The sequence below is a fragment of the Chanos chanos genome, chromosome 4 (assembly GCF_902362185.1).
Source record: "Chanos chanos chromosome 4, fChaCha1.1, whole genome shotgun sequence".
NCBI classification, from domain to species: Eukaryota; Metazoa; Chordata; class Actinopteri; order Gonorynchiformes; family Chanidae; genus Chanos; species Chanos chanos.
In genome coordinates this window covers 21,471,653-21,488,137 of record NC_044498.1, presented here as the reverse complement: position 1 = coordinate 21,488,137, position 16,485 = coordinate 21,471,653, and the positions used below count along the sequence as shown (strand labels likewise).

Genomic DNA, 16,485 nt, shown 5'->3' with positions numbered 1-16,485 from the left:
GGGGTGGGGGTTGGGGGGGGGGGGGGGGGGGGGGGGGGGGGTTCCTCATGATTTTCTTTGTATGAAGCTTTTCGAGATGATTTCAAAAGAAATGAGAAATTTGTATCTATTATTCTTATAAATACGTTGAAGAGAAACTAGTTTTCATTTGAAAGAGAACAGAAAGCTTTAAAAACATGTCACATTGACTCCAAGGGGACCCACTACTCACAAGGTGTTGTCTCCTGTCACTGCCAGATTAAATCCAGTCTCACTGAGGGGGGCTGGGGTCCCATGGACAGTTTTAGCTGGGGCCGGCCCCACCAAATTGGGATTGAAAAGTCTGAGGATATCTACGACACAAAATAAACTTCAAATCATAAATAAATGACCTGGCATGAACTACACGAACACAATTTTTTTGGTTGTGTCATAAACATTCATGGCTAGAATTATTTATTCATTTTTTACATTATTATCCCAAATAAAATACTGAGAAATGTATTTCTGCAACAGGTCAATGTTAAGCATCATCTCAGTGCGACAGGTAACTAACATGCTATATGCTAAATCTCACATGCTATGTGATGCAAACTGAAGAAAGGGAAAAAGCTTACTTGCAAGTGTAATGACATCTTGGAAAGATCCATGGCCTCCAATGCTATAAGAGACATATCAACTTATATCAGTGGTGACCGTGTTCTTTATGATCTGCTTTATCAGAAAGTGTAAAGTTTATTTAGATCTTTTATTTAAAACAAGTCCACGCAGAATCCCATTGATCTTCAAACAAAAGCTGAGTAGGTAAAATGCATAACATTTCCACAAACTCTTACCTATCTTGCCCTTGGATTTCTCTTGATTAATTTAATATCATATTTGGTAACTGTGCTACAACTGATCTTTCACACCCTTAAACCACATAGAAAGGCTTGTTTAGGCCTCTTCTTTAACCTGGGTGTCAAGGTAATGGACCAAGCTCAAACACTCTGATCATGAAGATAGATACACTTATGCAACCCTATTAACTGAGGCAGTCAGGCTTCTCAATCCAAACCCAATCCTGCATCACTATATACTGACTAATCTCAAGGTATGGAACCGCACAAGGTCTGAAACACAAAGCTCTTTCTTTGACCTAACATTTGTTCACAGATGGGATTAAGTCCACACCTAACAGCCTTTTCATTTGCTGAGATAATTCTTTACACAGTGTGAACTGATGAAGAAGAGGAATAAGATGAACATCAGACTAGGGTAAGGGGATCTCATCTCCTCCTGAATCCCTGCTACATTTCAAAGTGCTGCGACAGATGTAGCTGAAACAGTACCTTGGACGCAGTGTCCCAATCGATCAAATAACTCACAATGTACCATGAGGTTGCTGTGGAAAAGCTTAGTACACCCCGTGCTTATAACCAAGTCACAGATGTTAGATTTCTGTCATATATCTTACATTACCTCCAGGACACATGACGAAATTCAATAGGAATGCCCAGGACAGAGGTTGCGTTCGCACCAATGCCTGTCTGGAAAGACCAACAGAAGTACTTTTATAAACATCTGTATGTATTTATACATACACACATTACAGATTGTAATTGTCAAGAAGCTGTGTCAAGTGAAGCACTGATCACAAAATATCCAATGAGAACAAGATCTTACTGTCTGATTTTCTGACTAAGATGATCAGATTATGTTGGTTTCATGCAGAATACAAACATGAAACTTATATATCCATCAGGAGCTGATTATTTATTTTCATATAAAAAGAACTGATATTAAAAAAAAATTAAACAGTCATCTCTGAGTACTCAAAGTTTTCAGTTCTGTTTAGCAAAATATGCACCTTCCTTTGTGTGTTCTTTCTTATCACTGTGGGTGTGCTCCCTCTAAATGTACCAACAGTATGAATATAACGCAATAAACCTGTATCTTGATTATTACAAACGATGAAGATCCACAGCTGTGTTCAGATAGAGAATGCAGCATAAATGCAGCAAAGGGACAGGAAATAGACCACACTCACCGTCAGCGAATCCCCAAGGGCAGCAATGACTTTGATGTCTGCAGCCTTCACAAATTCAACTGTGACACAAACAGACCGAATCCACTCATTACCTTCCAGAACATTCCATTTTTTAAGACCATAAGATCTGTCTCACCTTAAATGACCTTTGGCAAAACATAGTATATCTATTGCCTCTCTCTGATTTTCAGTTCTGAGTATTCATGATAAAGCCGCAGGGAAAAACAAGAACGTTCCAGAATTATAATATTTTTATAACTGATGATAAATGTTAAGTTGGCCAGAACTACAGGATAAGGCTCTCAGGCAATAATTAAACTGAGTACTCCACTAATAATCATAATAGACATACTTCATCCACAATACAATAAAGCCCATGGATAGTCTTAACCCTTGCCTGTGAGACAAGCGTAACACTTAGACTACTTGAACCTCTAAATGTTCTAATGACCTGACCTCTCATCCAAAACATGCTCTCTCTTCAGATCCTGAAGCAGACTCAGATTCATGGCCAGTGAACTGACCTGAGAACAGCTTACCTGAAGTGGGCACAGTAGGGGAGGGGCTCATGTCAGGACAGCGAAAAAGTGGATGTTTAAAGCTGATTGGTCTGGTTTTCTCAGGAAACTCCTGAAGCACATGGAAGAAGATGATTTAACATCATGAACCATTCAGATGGTTACAATATCTAGCTATTATTTTCTTTGGCAAAAGAGCTCAACTGGAGACACAAAGAATTAATAACACAGACAAGAAACTCAGCCATATGATGAGTTAACTAAGGCAAACATCAGTAAAACAAACAAACAAACAAACAAACAAAAACTGCTTACCATTGCACATTCTGATTTGTTTTTCTTATGAAAGTAGATAAATAAATACTAAATACCTCACCTTTTTGAGAGCTTCCTCGCTGTAGTAACTGAGTCCCTCCTCATACTCAGAGCTCCACTCATTGCCTTGGATGATGAAAATGTCAAAGTTTCAGATTAACCCAGAGTTTCTCTTTCAAAGAACAGCGTTGAGAAAAACAATGTACATGACTGATCAACCTCTCCTGATTAGCCCACTGTTGACTCTGTATGCAGCCATTCCACAGGAATGTGGGACCCAGTGGTTTCAGCAAGAACCTCTTGACCAACGTTAGAACCATGAACCTACTTCATCCATGTTTTTAGCTTCTGTTTCCCCCAATACTCAAACATGCTCTAATCCACGTATTGATACACCTCCATTATCTAACCAGTAAGCAGTGGTAAACCAATGGCCTGCCACTTCTTTTCAGAGAGCAAAGCGGTTGTGTATGCGAGTGTGTCTGTGTACAATGTGAACTATGCGCCTATGTGTGTTAAGCTCTAGCTGTTTCCAGCATTTACCTTTGACAGGACAGGAGGCTAGCAGGCATGTTGCCACGGCGATCAAAAGCCAATCCATAGTGGAACGTGTCCAGCGGGGGGCTAGCACAATGTGATGCGCGCGGCGAATGAGGCCATTATATCAGGGCCCCCTTATCTCCCCCACCCAAAACAGCTGATTAACAAGGTTCAAGCCCGCTTACGTAAAGCACGGGCCATACACAGTCCCCAGTCTGGACAGGACTGACAGGTTGAAGCTTAAAGAATGAGAAAAGTTAGATCTGAATTAAAAAAAAACCAAAAAGTAGTAGAAGAGGAGAGGAGTTTGTGAGTAGTGGGAAACAACACCCAATGAGTCATCAGAATGTTCATAGCCCACTGATCATTTTATTAATTCTTTACAAACTATAGACATTATCATTGTAAAAATGCCCCCCCCCCCCTCTTCTCAAGTCATATTGTGTACAGGAATCTACCAGGACTGACTGAGCATGGAAAAAAAAAAATATTGTATTTTTTAAATTAATTACGCTTAGTTTTAAAGACTTCAAATCATTACAATTAGAGGTGGACCATTCTGAGAATTCTCTCATGAAAATCGACAAATCTCTATACACCCTATATACAGATACATTTGTTTCTTCACAAGTTTTGCACATCAAACATTACTGTATTGCTATGTGATCAGACATGTAAATCAACCACAGAAAAGACAATCAGGCCCAAAACCTTCAGACATGCTTCAACATTCAAACCAAAATGTGAAGTTTGTTTTTCTCAAAAAAAAAAAAAAAAAAAATTAAAATGACCTCAGATTGATAATACAAAGAATTCACACATCGCAAAGCATGTTTCAGGGCACTGTTATTCAGCTTTATGAATAAAGATATTTCTTAACATTTTCGTCAACACCCCCCCCCCCCCTTTACACCCAAAACAATACTGTCTCAACAGAAAAATCTGACATTTGAAACTACTCATCTATTCTGAACCAAAAAAACAAAAATTATGAATGATAGATGTGCCTTGCAAAATATCAGGTCAAAGTCCTCAAAATCTTACTGACATATTTTTCTCTCCTTTTCCCCCCCCCCAAACAGATCAATTCTTGTATCACACTTTGGGAGATTAGAGTTTTAAAAATGCTACACCACACTAACAAGTCACCGCATATCCTTTCCACTGAATCATGATAGTCCATCCTAGTGGCCAAGGGTGGGAATAGTCTTAGACAATAACTACTAGAGGAGATAAGTAAGTACAGCTATGAAGAAGCTTCGGACAGCTGATATCTCTGCTGCTAGTCCTGTAATGGATGCATAGGATGCATCCTTTACATTCCAGATGCATAGGAGTAGGGTCTTGATTCCTTGTAGCCTACTTTGCTAACAAATTTTTTTTTTGCCAATGAATTTATGCTAAGGAAACATGTTGGTCAAAAAAGAAGACAAAACATGTTAACACATAAAACACAGCTGGCTAGAACAAACCAAGCATGAGGAAAAAAAAAACCATACGCTGAAAAGAATGGTAATTGTTTCTATTCAGCTCTGAGCCCGTTCAGAGCCCTGAAGTCCTTCAGTTAGCATACAAGGCTAGGTATGATTTGATCCAAATAAAACCCACTTCCCCAAAATAAGCCAAGGGGGGGGATGGGTGAAAACTCAAGCAACTCAAGAGAAAAATAAATTAGGTCCTTAGCATAGTGAATGAGAAAAAATAAGCGACAGCCGTGTTTTATTCAAGATTGACAAAGTCATTCCTCGACGCCTGAGCTAAAAACCGTTAGCACAGAGCGTCACGATACAGGGAGGTTCAACTGGCAAAACCCTGAGTCACAAACCGAAGAGGTTTTTTTTTTTTTTTTTCTTTAAACGTGTCTCTCTTTTAATTTTCCATTTAGTTTCTGTCATCATCCAGCCTCCAGACAACAGCTTAGCAACAAGATGAAGCAGAGTAAAGAGAGAGAGAGAGAGAGAGAGAGAGAGCGAGAGCGAGAGCGAGAGCGAGAGAGAGAGAGAGAGAGAGAGAGTCTGCTTTTGTCACGCTTGTAGAGAGCCAGGGGCTGAATTTGGGTGGAGGAGGTAGTTGGTGCATGGAGATTGAGATGGATGATGCACTTCTCCAACTGTCTTTCCTCGGCCCCACCCAAGCCACGCCCTTTCACTGCTCCTCAGGCTGAGCAGCGGGCTGTTCTGGCTCGGCTGGAGGGCGGGGAGGCCCCGGGGGCGGGCGGGGCACTGCCTGGTGCTGTCTCTGGCGGTAAGCGATGACAGTTCCCAGGAGTAGAGCGATAACTGTCATTAGGTACAGATCCCATTCAGGACCCAGTAACTGGTCCAGATCCACCTGGGAGAGAAGTTCTCGCAGCTGCCAGTGAGAGAGAAAGAAAGGGATAAAATGAGAGGATGACAGAAAGAAGGCTTGCACAGGGACAAAGACAGGACTAAAATGAAAAAAAAAAGCCTTTATATTGATTTACTTCTCCTCCCACGTGAATACTATTTCCTCATGAACATTTACTACATTTTTATCATTCCAAACTAACTTCATTTTAATTTATGCCAGTGTGAGTCACTGCTAATCAGTGGGGTAAAATGTTTCTCATTCACTGAGGGAAATTACCCTGGACTTACATTTAGCTCCTGCAGGTACTGCAGTGCGTAGATGAGGCCTAGTTTACACAGTGCCAGGAAAACGGGCACCTGGGCATCTGGACTGGCTTCCGCTGCCATGTCGTAGAAACGCTTGGCAAGGTGGATATCCTGCCAGGGCAAAGGGCAGAGAGTTACTGCTGTGTGTGTGTGTGTGTGTGTGTTCTACAGTGCAAGTTTAAACAAAAGGACAGAGAAAATCTATTTTTATTCTCTTATCTGACTTGTGTGTGCGTGCAGGCCTGTGTATGTATGTGTGTACATGTGTGTGTCTCTGTATGCCCACCTGTTTGATACCCAGACCCTTTTCGTGCATGTAGCCCAGGTTGAACATGGCCTGTGCACTGTGCTGCTGTTCTGAGGCCAGTCTGTAGTGGATGACAGCTGTCTCATAGTCCACATCTGTACCATAACCATAGAAATGATAATCTCCCAGTTTGATTCTAGCCACCGTGTATCCTGTATATACAGAAACAAATCAAATCAATGCATGGTTAGCAATTCATATTCAAAGGCCACATTTACCAAGTATATATGCTGTTTCAGCCAAAGTCTAAAGAGAATAAAAACCAAGTCCCTCGGGCATAAGGCTTTTTGATTCTAATTTAACATGCAATTTTATTTGCTCTCATGTATCATTTTTCATTTCAATCTGCAGACCTTTTCAAAAAAGAAAAGGGTGGACCAGCAAAAAATATAGCTTTTTTCCCCCTCATAGAATGTGTTCTACGTGCAGTATATTTTGTGTACGTGCATAAGTGTGCATTTTAAAGCACTGTAAGGCAGATATGAAGATGCTCCAACCTTGGGCAGCTGCTCTAGTCCAGTGAAGCAAAGCACGAGGATAGGTTTCATTCTCACTGAAGATTTGTGTCTCTTCTGAAAACACACACACACACACACACAAAAGCTTAGACGTCTGCTGGAGTATCAGTAGACCACCATGTATTTCATTCTCTATTCTTGTGTTAAAAAGAATCACTGGCAGCAATGCCTCGATATATATACACACACACACACACACACACACACACACACAACACAGTGTAGTGCTGAGAATGAGTCTCGCTGCCCTCATATCCGCGCCTGTATCTGTAGACAGGGAAGACTGCACTAAGTCACAGCTGTCCAGTATAAAAATGCAGCAGTGACTAGTAAGCGAGCCAAAGCTGTTTCAGTTTGGACGCATCAGTTCCTTTCTCATTTCCCGTTTAGTGTCTGTATGCTGCCAAAACAGCTTAAATAAAAAAGGCTGGTTTTCCCTGCCAGATATTGCTAGATGACAAAACAATCAAACTGACAGGTTAATCACTGAGTTCTTGTACATTGTATCATTTTATTATTTCAGAACTTTTTTCCCCATCAGATAAGTACAACTGCATCTATCCCTGTGGCACTGATTAATTAGAGAGAGAGTCCTGCAGATATCCCAGATATCACATAATTTAAGCATGTCTGTTCAAAATGATGAGGAAAAGGGAAGTAGTACGTGCAGTAAGGTCACACTGAAAAGTTTAGAGTTAGTTCGCCCCCTAGTGGTGTGGCTGTGACTTACTCTGATCCAGGATGAAGGCTACATTGCTCTGAGCAACCTCATAGCCCTGTTCAGCCAGCAGCAGGTACTGCACCACGGCAGAGTCCATGTTGCCCTCCTTAAAACTGCTATAGGCTCCCATCAGCCTCTCTGACCAGCGACCTCGTTCACACACATTCTTAAAGAGCTGTTCTCACACACACACACACACACACACGTGTGCACAGACACATGCACACAAGAAAAAAAAATGCTGATTAATATCAACAATTATAATCTGAAAGTAAGATAAAATTCTCTGCTGAAATATGAATAAGATTAAAGGAGGCAATAACAACTAGATATGACCTCAGTAACCGCAATATAACAGAGAAACATGAATATTAAAAAACAACCACACGTAATGTAGACAATACATAGGAAAACAATAAAAACTGATCTAAAATCTTCTGAACTTGACATCACTATCACCCAACCAAATCAATGTCCAGTATCAGAACACAAGTGGCATTGTATGAAATCATAAAGACATGACACACGGGCCTTGCATGTAAAACAAGCAGAGTGTTATTATGAAAGATTCAGGCTGTTATTTTCTCACGCTAAACTATCAAACCCACCATTACTACAAAAACAAGTGACTACATCCACACTACACACTGTAGAAGACTTTATTCTGGGCAGGATAATCATCAGACTGATAATGGGAGATGAGCCGTCTGTATGAAAAACAGGTGGAGAGAATGAGAATCGTCTGGTGTTAAATTTGACGACAGATGGACAGACCTCCACCGCTGTGTGGCAGGAACGCATGACTCCTGTGCCTGTAGCATGCATCTGGGCCAGGTTATAAAACGCCAGGATGTGACCAGCCTGTGAGGCCAAGTTAAAGAACTTCAGAGCCTGCTTATAGTCCCGTTTCACCCCGATGCCATCTGAGGACAAAAGAGGAATGGCAAAGAAAGAGAGAAAGAAAGAGAGAAAGAGAGAAAGAGAGAAAGAAAGAAAGAAAGAAAGAAAGAAAGAAAGAAAGAAAGAAAGAAAGAAAGAAAGAAGTTAGTTATATGAGTCATGACCCAGTATGTTAGCATCAACACCTACTACAGTGCCAAACGAGTGAAAATAAGACATTCTGCACTGTGAGTGTGTGTGTGTGTGTGTGTGTGTGTGTGTGTGTGTGTGTGTGTGTGTGTGTGTGTGAATGTGAGTGGCGAGGCAAGTTTCTCAACAGCCTGCAGGTGGGCGTTTCAGACAGTAATTATCACCAAGGCAACCAGCCCTCCAGAACTCCACAGGATTTTTGTTGAAAAGACACAAAGGGAAGAGGGGGAAAAAGGGAGAGAAAGGTTTTGTACAGCAGAGAGGAAAAAGTCACTTCAGAACTAAAAACAACGTAGAAAAGGGAAGTGGTAGGATAGGAAAGGAAGGGTGATTTGAGAAGTAACTCAGAGGAGAAAAAGGTACAAGCCTCCCTCTCTTTCTCTCACACACAGACACATACAGACAGACAAATACACAAACACTCACTGTAGTACATGGTTCCCAGCTGGAGCTGTCCGTCCACCCAGCCTTGTTCCGCTGCTTTCTGGAAGTACTTCAGAGCAAGCTCGTAGTTCTGTCAAAACAAGCACACGTGACCAGAACCATCCACCGTCAACTGACTTTACCTCATAAAAGATTATATCAGATGCAAGTATCAATAATCAGCAGTCTGCAGTTGCAAATAAAAAATGTATTACGAATGTTATTAATTTGGGAAATATGTTGGGGGTAAAACTAATTACTATGGGAAAAGCATGGCTGAGCACCAGGCCTGGGCTAATACATGACTGTTAAACCTCTGTGACAAATGGCCTTGAGTACAGACTGACAGTGTGGGCAGTAAGTACTCACCACAGGTACACCCCTGCCATACAGATAGGCCATGCCCAGACCACTCTGGCCCACTGGGTTACCCTGAGACACACACACACACACACGCAGAGTTTTCTCAAATACTTGTGTCACTGAAGCACGCATGCAAATACCTCAACAAAGAGTGAAGTAAAGTGAATAGAAAACGTGTCTCACTCACGAGGTCAGAAGCTTTCTTAAAATACTGCAGGGCCGTCTCGTTGTTCTGAGGCAAAAAATCACTGCCCTCAGAATACATCTGGGAATGAGAGAACGTGAGAGAACATGAAAGAGAAAGAGAGAAACAAAAAGGACAAAAAACATGACATTTGCAACTGGGAGGTCTTTACATTTCAAAACGTCAAAAAAAAAACCCTATTAAATAAATAAATAAATAAATAAATATAACTGACATTCTGGGACCATAAGCAATTGCTTCTCTAAACACCTCTTGTTGAACCAGATTAATCACATAAAACACAAACAAAAGTGGAGGAAAACTCTCAGTGTTTCACACATAAGTTTGATGATTTCTTCAACATAATCTTTCCAACAACAGAAACAGTCCGCTACCTTTCCGAGGAAGGCCATGGCATGGGTATTCCCTGCATTGGCAGCCTGGTTGAAGTATTCGTAGGCTCGCTGAGTGGGGGAAAAAAAAAACAATCACATTTTACTGTGACTAACGTGATTAAAAATGACAGTAAAAAGACAATTCATAGACGGAAGCCTGAGTGGTCTTTAGCATGTCAGGCTTTGTTTCTGGATCTTACCTGATGGTTCTGCTCCACACCACGACCTCCATGTAAGTGTAACTGACCCAGCCCCACCTGCCAGACACAGCATCAAAAACCTCATCAACAGACTATTTAATACCTTAAACCCTCATCAATTTAGACAAAATTTAGGTCCTTCTCCTCAAAAATGATCTAAATGAAAAAAAAAACCCATGCAAATAAACCCATGCCAAAAATCATCCTGCAGACAAAGTGCACACACTGTTACATGCATATGAACACAGTGAAAACCCTGAGGAGTTGAAGTGTTGATGGCATCAGAAAAAAAAAAAAACAAAAAAGAAAAAGAAGCGATTCAGCAGTGTACAGTACCTGGGCCTGAACGTCGCCTTTCTCTGCCAGGAACTGGTAATACTGAATCAGGTCCTCCTCCAGCATCCCACTGGTGGAGCCAGGGCTCTCCACCTCGTCCAGCAGTCGAACCCTCTGCACCGCACTTCCACCCGTCAGGGACACATCACTGGCCACTGGCTCGGACAGGGATGCAGGTTTTATTATCATCTGGGATGCGGTTTTATGATCCACTTCTAAAAGAACCAATGCCCTAAACCTGTCTGACCTAGGCTAACCCTGGTTCTTCTCATTCAGTTCACAGAAAGCGTGATGTTCATAAAAAGACTTAAATTAGCTGTAACAGGTCAGTGCCATGCCCTGCGATGGACTGGCGACCTGTCCAGGGTGTTTCCCTGCCTTTCGCCCTATGAACGCTGGGATAGGCTCCAGCACCCCCCGCGACCCTAATCAGGATAAGCGGCTTAGATAGTGAGTGAGTGAGTGAGGTCAGTGCCAGGCTTAAAAAAACCAAACCTCTATTCACAGCACTGGTCCCTGTATGAAATGATTCAGAGACACAGATCCAAATCACTCCAGAACTGCTTCATTGTTTTGGTACTTTATAAATATATCCAGTGACCAAAAGCTTGTCACAGACATGTGCTCTTATTAGACAAGTAAAGGCCCAAATCTGTATTAACAGTCAGCTGTACCCCTCTTTACAGCTCCAGCTACATCTACAGAGCACAAAGACTTGTACTTGAAAGACAGCAACCTCTCTGCACACCATTATACAGGCACTCTCTCTTAAAATATAAATGGAAATCAAGATATATTTACTGAGGCGAAAGACTAATGGATGATATTAGCCTGTCTCACCGTGATTGGCCACATGCCTGTAGTGAGTGAGAGCTGATTCGCAGCTCTGAGGAACTCCAACACCTCCCCAGTACCTATAGCCCTGCACAGAAACAGATGAGTTATAGTTAGATCAGAGAGATAGTTATGTCAGACATAAAAACAAAAATCAATGCTTTTTGGTATTGCAGCAATTGCACACTGAATGAGTTCTGGCACAAAGCCAAGACAGCTTAATCAATGTGGCTGATTTATCAATTCCTATGGCTAAACATGTGCAGTGAAAAGGACTTGTACAAAGAGTCCCTAGAATTGCAGCCAAAAGACATTATCTCCTTACCAGAATCATGTGAGCCACAAGGTTTCCACCCAAGGCACCAAAAGTGTAATACACCAATGCCTGGTAAAATACAGCATCAATTAGCATTGCACAGATTAAAAAAAAATATATGGCCTTCATAGGTTCATATTATTATATAAACAAAGCAGTTGAGGGAAAATACAATAAAATCAAATGACAGTGATGGTATCAGTGTATAGCGTTATCCATTTTGTAATAGAAAAATGTCTCCTGCTCCAGCCCTGTGTCTGAGTGTGGAGAGATGCGTGTCAGAGAACCAAGAATGAGGACACAGTCACTGTAGGCTGTGTTCACAAAAACAAACTGACAACCCTTTGACTGCTCCTCCTGCTCCTTTACCTCTGAGCTATCTCAGTTCCAAGAGCGAGAAAAAGAAAAACCACTCTCACTCATTATCTAAGCCGCTTATCCTAATCAGGGTCGCGGGGGTGCTGGAGCCTATCCCAGCGCTCAGAGGGCGAAAGGCAAAAAACCCTGGACAGGTTGCCAGTCAATCACAGGGCAGACACATTCATACCTAGGGGCAATTTAGTGTCTAACCTGCAATTCACCTAACCTGCATGTCTTTGGACTGTGGAAGGAAACTGGAGCTCCTGGGAGAAACCCACACAGACACGGGGAGCACATGCAAACTCCACACAGAAAGGACCCTGGCCAGGAATCGAACCTGAGACTTTCTTGCTGCGTACCTGAGACCAGCACTAACCACTGCACCACTGTGCTGCCCAAAGAAAAACCAGTGGAAGAGAAAATGAAATGAGAGAATACCTTTGCTTGGCTAGAGTTCACTCCCAAGCCTGCTGCATACAGGAAACCAAGTGCCTGGTGAGAGAAAAGAATTGACATAAATATTTGGCAAATACAATTTAAAATACATTTGTTTATATATCACACTGGCTTTCTAACGATGTATCAAACCAACATCGTGCCAAGTGTCTGATATCCAAATCAGCGGGTCGGATTTCAGAACTGTCATTCTTAGAGGTTCTGAGGAGGGACACCCACCGTCTGGGCTTTAGGAGAGCCCTCCAGCGCCAACTTCTCAAACATGTCTTTGGCTTTGGGGATGTTCTGGGGAAGGTAATCTCCGAAAAGCATGGCATACGCCACCTTCTCCATGGCTTTGGTATGACCCATCCCTGCCACTTTCAGCAGCCTCTCATACAACCTGTCACACAGACAGCACACCGGGTCTGAGCTTCACACTGGCTTATTTTAGCCGTAATATCCACCTCTCCCATTTGAGACCAAGACTCATCAGAGACTGAGAGGAAAATAACAGGCGTTTGAAAGCAACCGAAAACGGTTCAAGCAAAAGGAACACATCACAAACTGAGATGGTCCATGGAAACGTCATCGTCTTCCCTTCAACTCCACTTGTAATAGTTTGATAACATGTGACAGTAATGATGGGGCATTAAGCCATGGGAGAAAAGTTAGAGGAAAGCCAGAGGAGATACTCAAGTGCTTGCTCACTCTTTCTTCTGGCTCTTTCGGTTAGTTGCATTGAGCAGTCTGAGGGTGGTCTGGTACTGCTCCTCTGCCTCCTCCGCTAGTCTCCTCTCCTCTGCCTGCTCCTCGGCTACAGGAGGAGAGAATGAGCAGAAATACTCTTTCGTTATGCCAACTCATTTACTCATTTTGTTCATTTTCATCACTCTGCAATTGCACAAATTAGTGTAAAGAACTCAAAACACTGCAATGAAATGCAAGTAGAATAAACTACCATATTAGCACCACTGAAAGAAAGCTTTAGGCGCTGGGCCAATCACTCTACCAAGAGCGAGTGAAAGAAAAAAGAAGACATAATGAAATCAGTATTGACCGTCTAACCTCTCTGTCCATGCTGAATGATGCTATTCTGCCTTCTGTGTTCACTTAACCATTTGTGCCAATTAAATATATTTTAGATCCAACATTCATAAAGCGAACACAGGTGTTTAGTTGTTAGGTACTAAAGTTAGCACGTGTCCACTGTAAGTGTTGACTCACTTTCACAGAAACCCCATCTCTTATCACGGTCATAATCATAGGTGGTTGCACACCACAGTCTTCCATCCCCCCTGCCCTCAGTGGTACAGTCCAAATACTCCTTCCCCAGGAAGAGAAATGGAAACACGCAAGGTTCCCCAGAGGCTGTGCCACCTATCACCACAGGAACTGCACCAATCAAAAAACAAACAAACAAAAAACACCACCAATGGAGAAGAGACATGTTAGATCGAAACATTCACAGGAAGCACACTTGGCTTTGCACGGCTGGCTGAGCTTTCTCTTTCTCTCTCTTTTTTTAACACACAATGAAGGGAGGCTCATACAAAACAATATTATGAGAGATCTTGTGTTCAAGGAACAATGTCATCTGCCGTGCAGCTATTTGGCAAAAAAAAAAAAAAAACACCTGCCACATCAGTTGTTTTACTGTCAATATAGATGGTCTAAACGCCATTTATCTCAAATTTGTACTGCAAAAGGAAAACACTTTCTCAAAGGAGTCTGTATTCCCAAGAGGGTTAGCAGAAACAGAGCTTTATTCTAATGAGTTTCAACTAGCTTAGAGTATAAAAGGTAGCAACGAAATGTTCTGTTGATGTGGGAACTGACATAATAATATGAGCGGAAATGTGAAAAAATGACTACTGATGTACCTGGTATGAAAGTAAAAGTATTAAAAAAAAAAAAAAAAAAAAGGTCAGAGTACTTCCATAACAGGGTTCTCTACTCACCTTCCTTTGGTCTTTCCTCCACTGGGGGAGGCTGGCTGGGGAGGTCCTCTTTCTCTATCTCCTCAGCTTTACCCTCCTCAGTCTGGACATACTCCTCTGATGGAGAGGTCTCCTTAGGCTCCTCTGCAATCTAATAGTGAAAAAACATTGAGGAATATGGTGCATTTGTCCAAAGTCATAAACTGGTAACATCATGTGAGTCAGCATCACAGGAGTTGTCAGAAGATGTAGCAAAACAGAATGAGAGAACATTATTCTAGCTTACACATGTGTACGACATATATCTCAAAACCAACAGAGGGTCTAAAGCTGTCACTAAAACAACTGATGCAAATTTAACATGGATGTAATAAATGAATATCATGTCGTCTATCCACATGGCTTACACCTTTTCTAGAACAGAAGACATTCTTGGAGCAAGTATGCTAAGATGAATGACGTGCTCATAATGCTAGTTGCTAACTGAGGACAACCACACAGTGTTTAGCAGTACGACAAATACTGAATGCCAAACCGTTACCATGCTGATTTGATTTAACCATTGAAATACAGTGTTTACCGTCTCTGGGACATCCGTGGCTTCTTGTTCCTCACCTGCAATATATGAAGTATCTTAGCTGTGCCATGATACTGTAAGCTCAAATAACTTACCATGCTGAACATATACATCATACCTTGCTGAGACAGGTGAATAACTGCAGTCATAGCAAGTTCTATTTGCCTGACATACTGAGCCATATGTATCAACTCACCCATAACTCTTAAAATATTACTACATTCTTAGCCTCAGGTGAAACTTCTCGCACTTACCAGCTGTTATCCCGAGTGAGACGACTGCTATCATGACCAGAAGCCAAGTCTTCCTCGTCATGTTCATATTGCATTTAAAGCCCATTATCCAACACGCACTAAACCACTAGTAGCAAGATTAGTTAGCTTCAGCTAATGTTTCAGAGCACAAAAAATATCTAGGAACACAGAATGCGACTCTTTAGCATAACTTATCGAGCAAGTGCACTCGACAAACATACTAAATTATAAATATCTGAGAAACTCCGAAACAAAACGTACCAGTAAGGCATTTCTGCCTAGCCCGGTTTTACTGTAGCTATATGCATATAATGCTAATTTGGAAAGGCTACACGCCAGCTCCTAACAAATACATAACGTTAACTTGGCTAGCTAACTTAGCAACCTACAGTTCTGGTTTGCTGACGGCTATGCAAGTACAACAAAACAAAACAGAAAGGTTCGGTCCAAGTATCGGTGACAACCTAAGTCTACTTGTCAGCAAGATGTTTCACTGAGGTTTTCAAGATCCCTCCCTATTTCTATAGCTCGTACAGATGTATAAACAATGATCAGCAATATGAACTGTCTCTCTTGAGTTTCATCAGACTGCTGTTCACTGACCCCACCATTTCCTATTCTGCTCTTACGACCAATCCCAACATACAATAAGATACATTAGCCAATCGTTGATCTCTACTTTGCCTGATGTCCAATCGGATGTGCACACACAATAGATCTACGGCTCCGAAACTGCATGCGGTTAGTGGCGATGTACACGACAGCTCCCCTCAACCGATCATGGCAACGCCCTCCAACACATCACGGTTCTCATGCCAGGGCTGTTGAGCCAAACACTGGTCTGGAGAGCTGAACAAAAATAGCAAACTAGTTCTCATGGAGACAAGAAAACTTCACAGCTCAGTTATATATGCATTTTCTTTTTGCAATCTTCAAACGTAGACAGAAAGTGATTTTAAACTAAGAACGATTGAAATTGAAGATCTTCTTATTTAAGTAAAAAGACAAACATTTAACTTTAGCTACCATTTCGATCTAATCGTCATCGCAGAATGAACATATTTGGGACATGATGTGCTAACCATGTTCTTAGGAATTTTATCTTAAATTTCACTTACATACAATATATTAAAAGAAAACAAACAATAAAATGAAGACTACTGAACTCCTTCTAATGACCACACCAAGAAAAGAACCAACCCAAGGTGTATAAATG

General features: G+C 41.6%; 1 protein-coding gene across 1 annotated transcript; it reads right to left on the bottom strand.

Annotated features, from left to right (window-relative positions):
* Positions 1-3,726: 3,726 nt before the first annotated feature.
* sel1l (SEL1L adaptor subunit of SYVN1 ubiquitin ligase) lies at positions 3,727-15,857 on the bottom strand. The gene is made up of 21 exons (XM_030771107.1): positions 15,270-15,857; positions 15,019-15,053; positions 14,460-14,589; positions 13,726-13,893; positions 13,210-13,315; positions 12,739-12,901; positions 12,502-12,555; positions 11,713-11,772; positions 11,394-11,475; positions 10,554-10,708; positions 10,218-10,274; positions 10,018-10,086; positions 9,626-9,703; positions 9,445-9,507; positions 9,079-9,166; positions 8,338-8,486; positions 7,573-7,738; positions 6,822-6,896; positions 6,304-6,476; positions 6,000-6,128; positions 3,727-5,733 (listed from the first exon to the last, which is right to left on the bottom strand). Exons 1-21 carry the CDS (start codon positions 15,352-15,354, stop codon positions 5,527-5,529), a joined length of 2,292 nt encoding a protein of 763 aa, XP_030626967.1. The 5' UTR covers positions 15,355-15,857; the 3' UTR covers positions 3,727-5,526.
* Positions 15,858-16,485: the final 628 nt, after the last annotated feature.

What these genes read in the sequence shown, in the direction of transcription:
- sel1l (XM_030771107.1), bottom strand. Translation starts at nt 15,354, where the DNA reads ATGGGCTTTAAATGCAATATGAACATGACGAGGAAGACTTGGCTTCTG. An exon ending in GGAGGAAAGACCAAAGGAAG is followed by an intron (nt 13,894 to 14,459) that starts GTGAGTAGAGAA and finishes TGATTGGTGCAG; the next exon opens with TTCCTGTGGTGATAGGTGGC. An exon ending in AAGGCGACGTTCAGGCCCAG is followed by an intron (nt 10,275 to 10,553) that starts GTACTGTACACT and finishes TGTGTCTGGCAG; the next exon opens with GTGGGGCTGGGTCAGTTACA.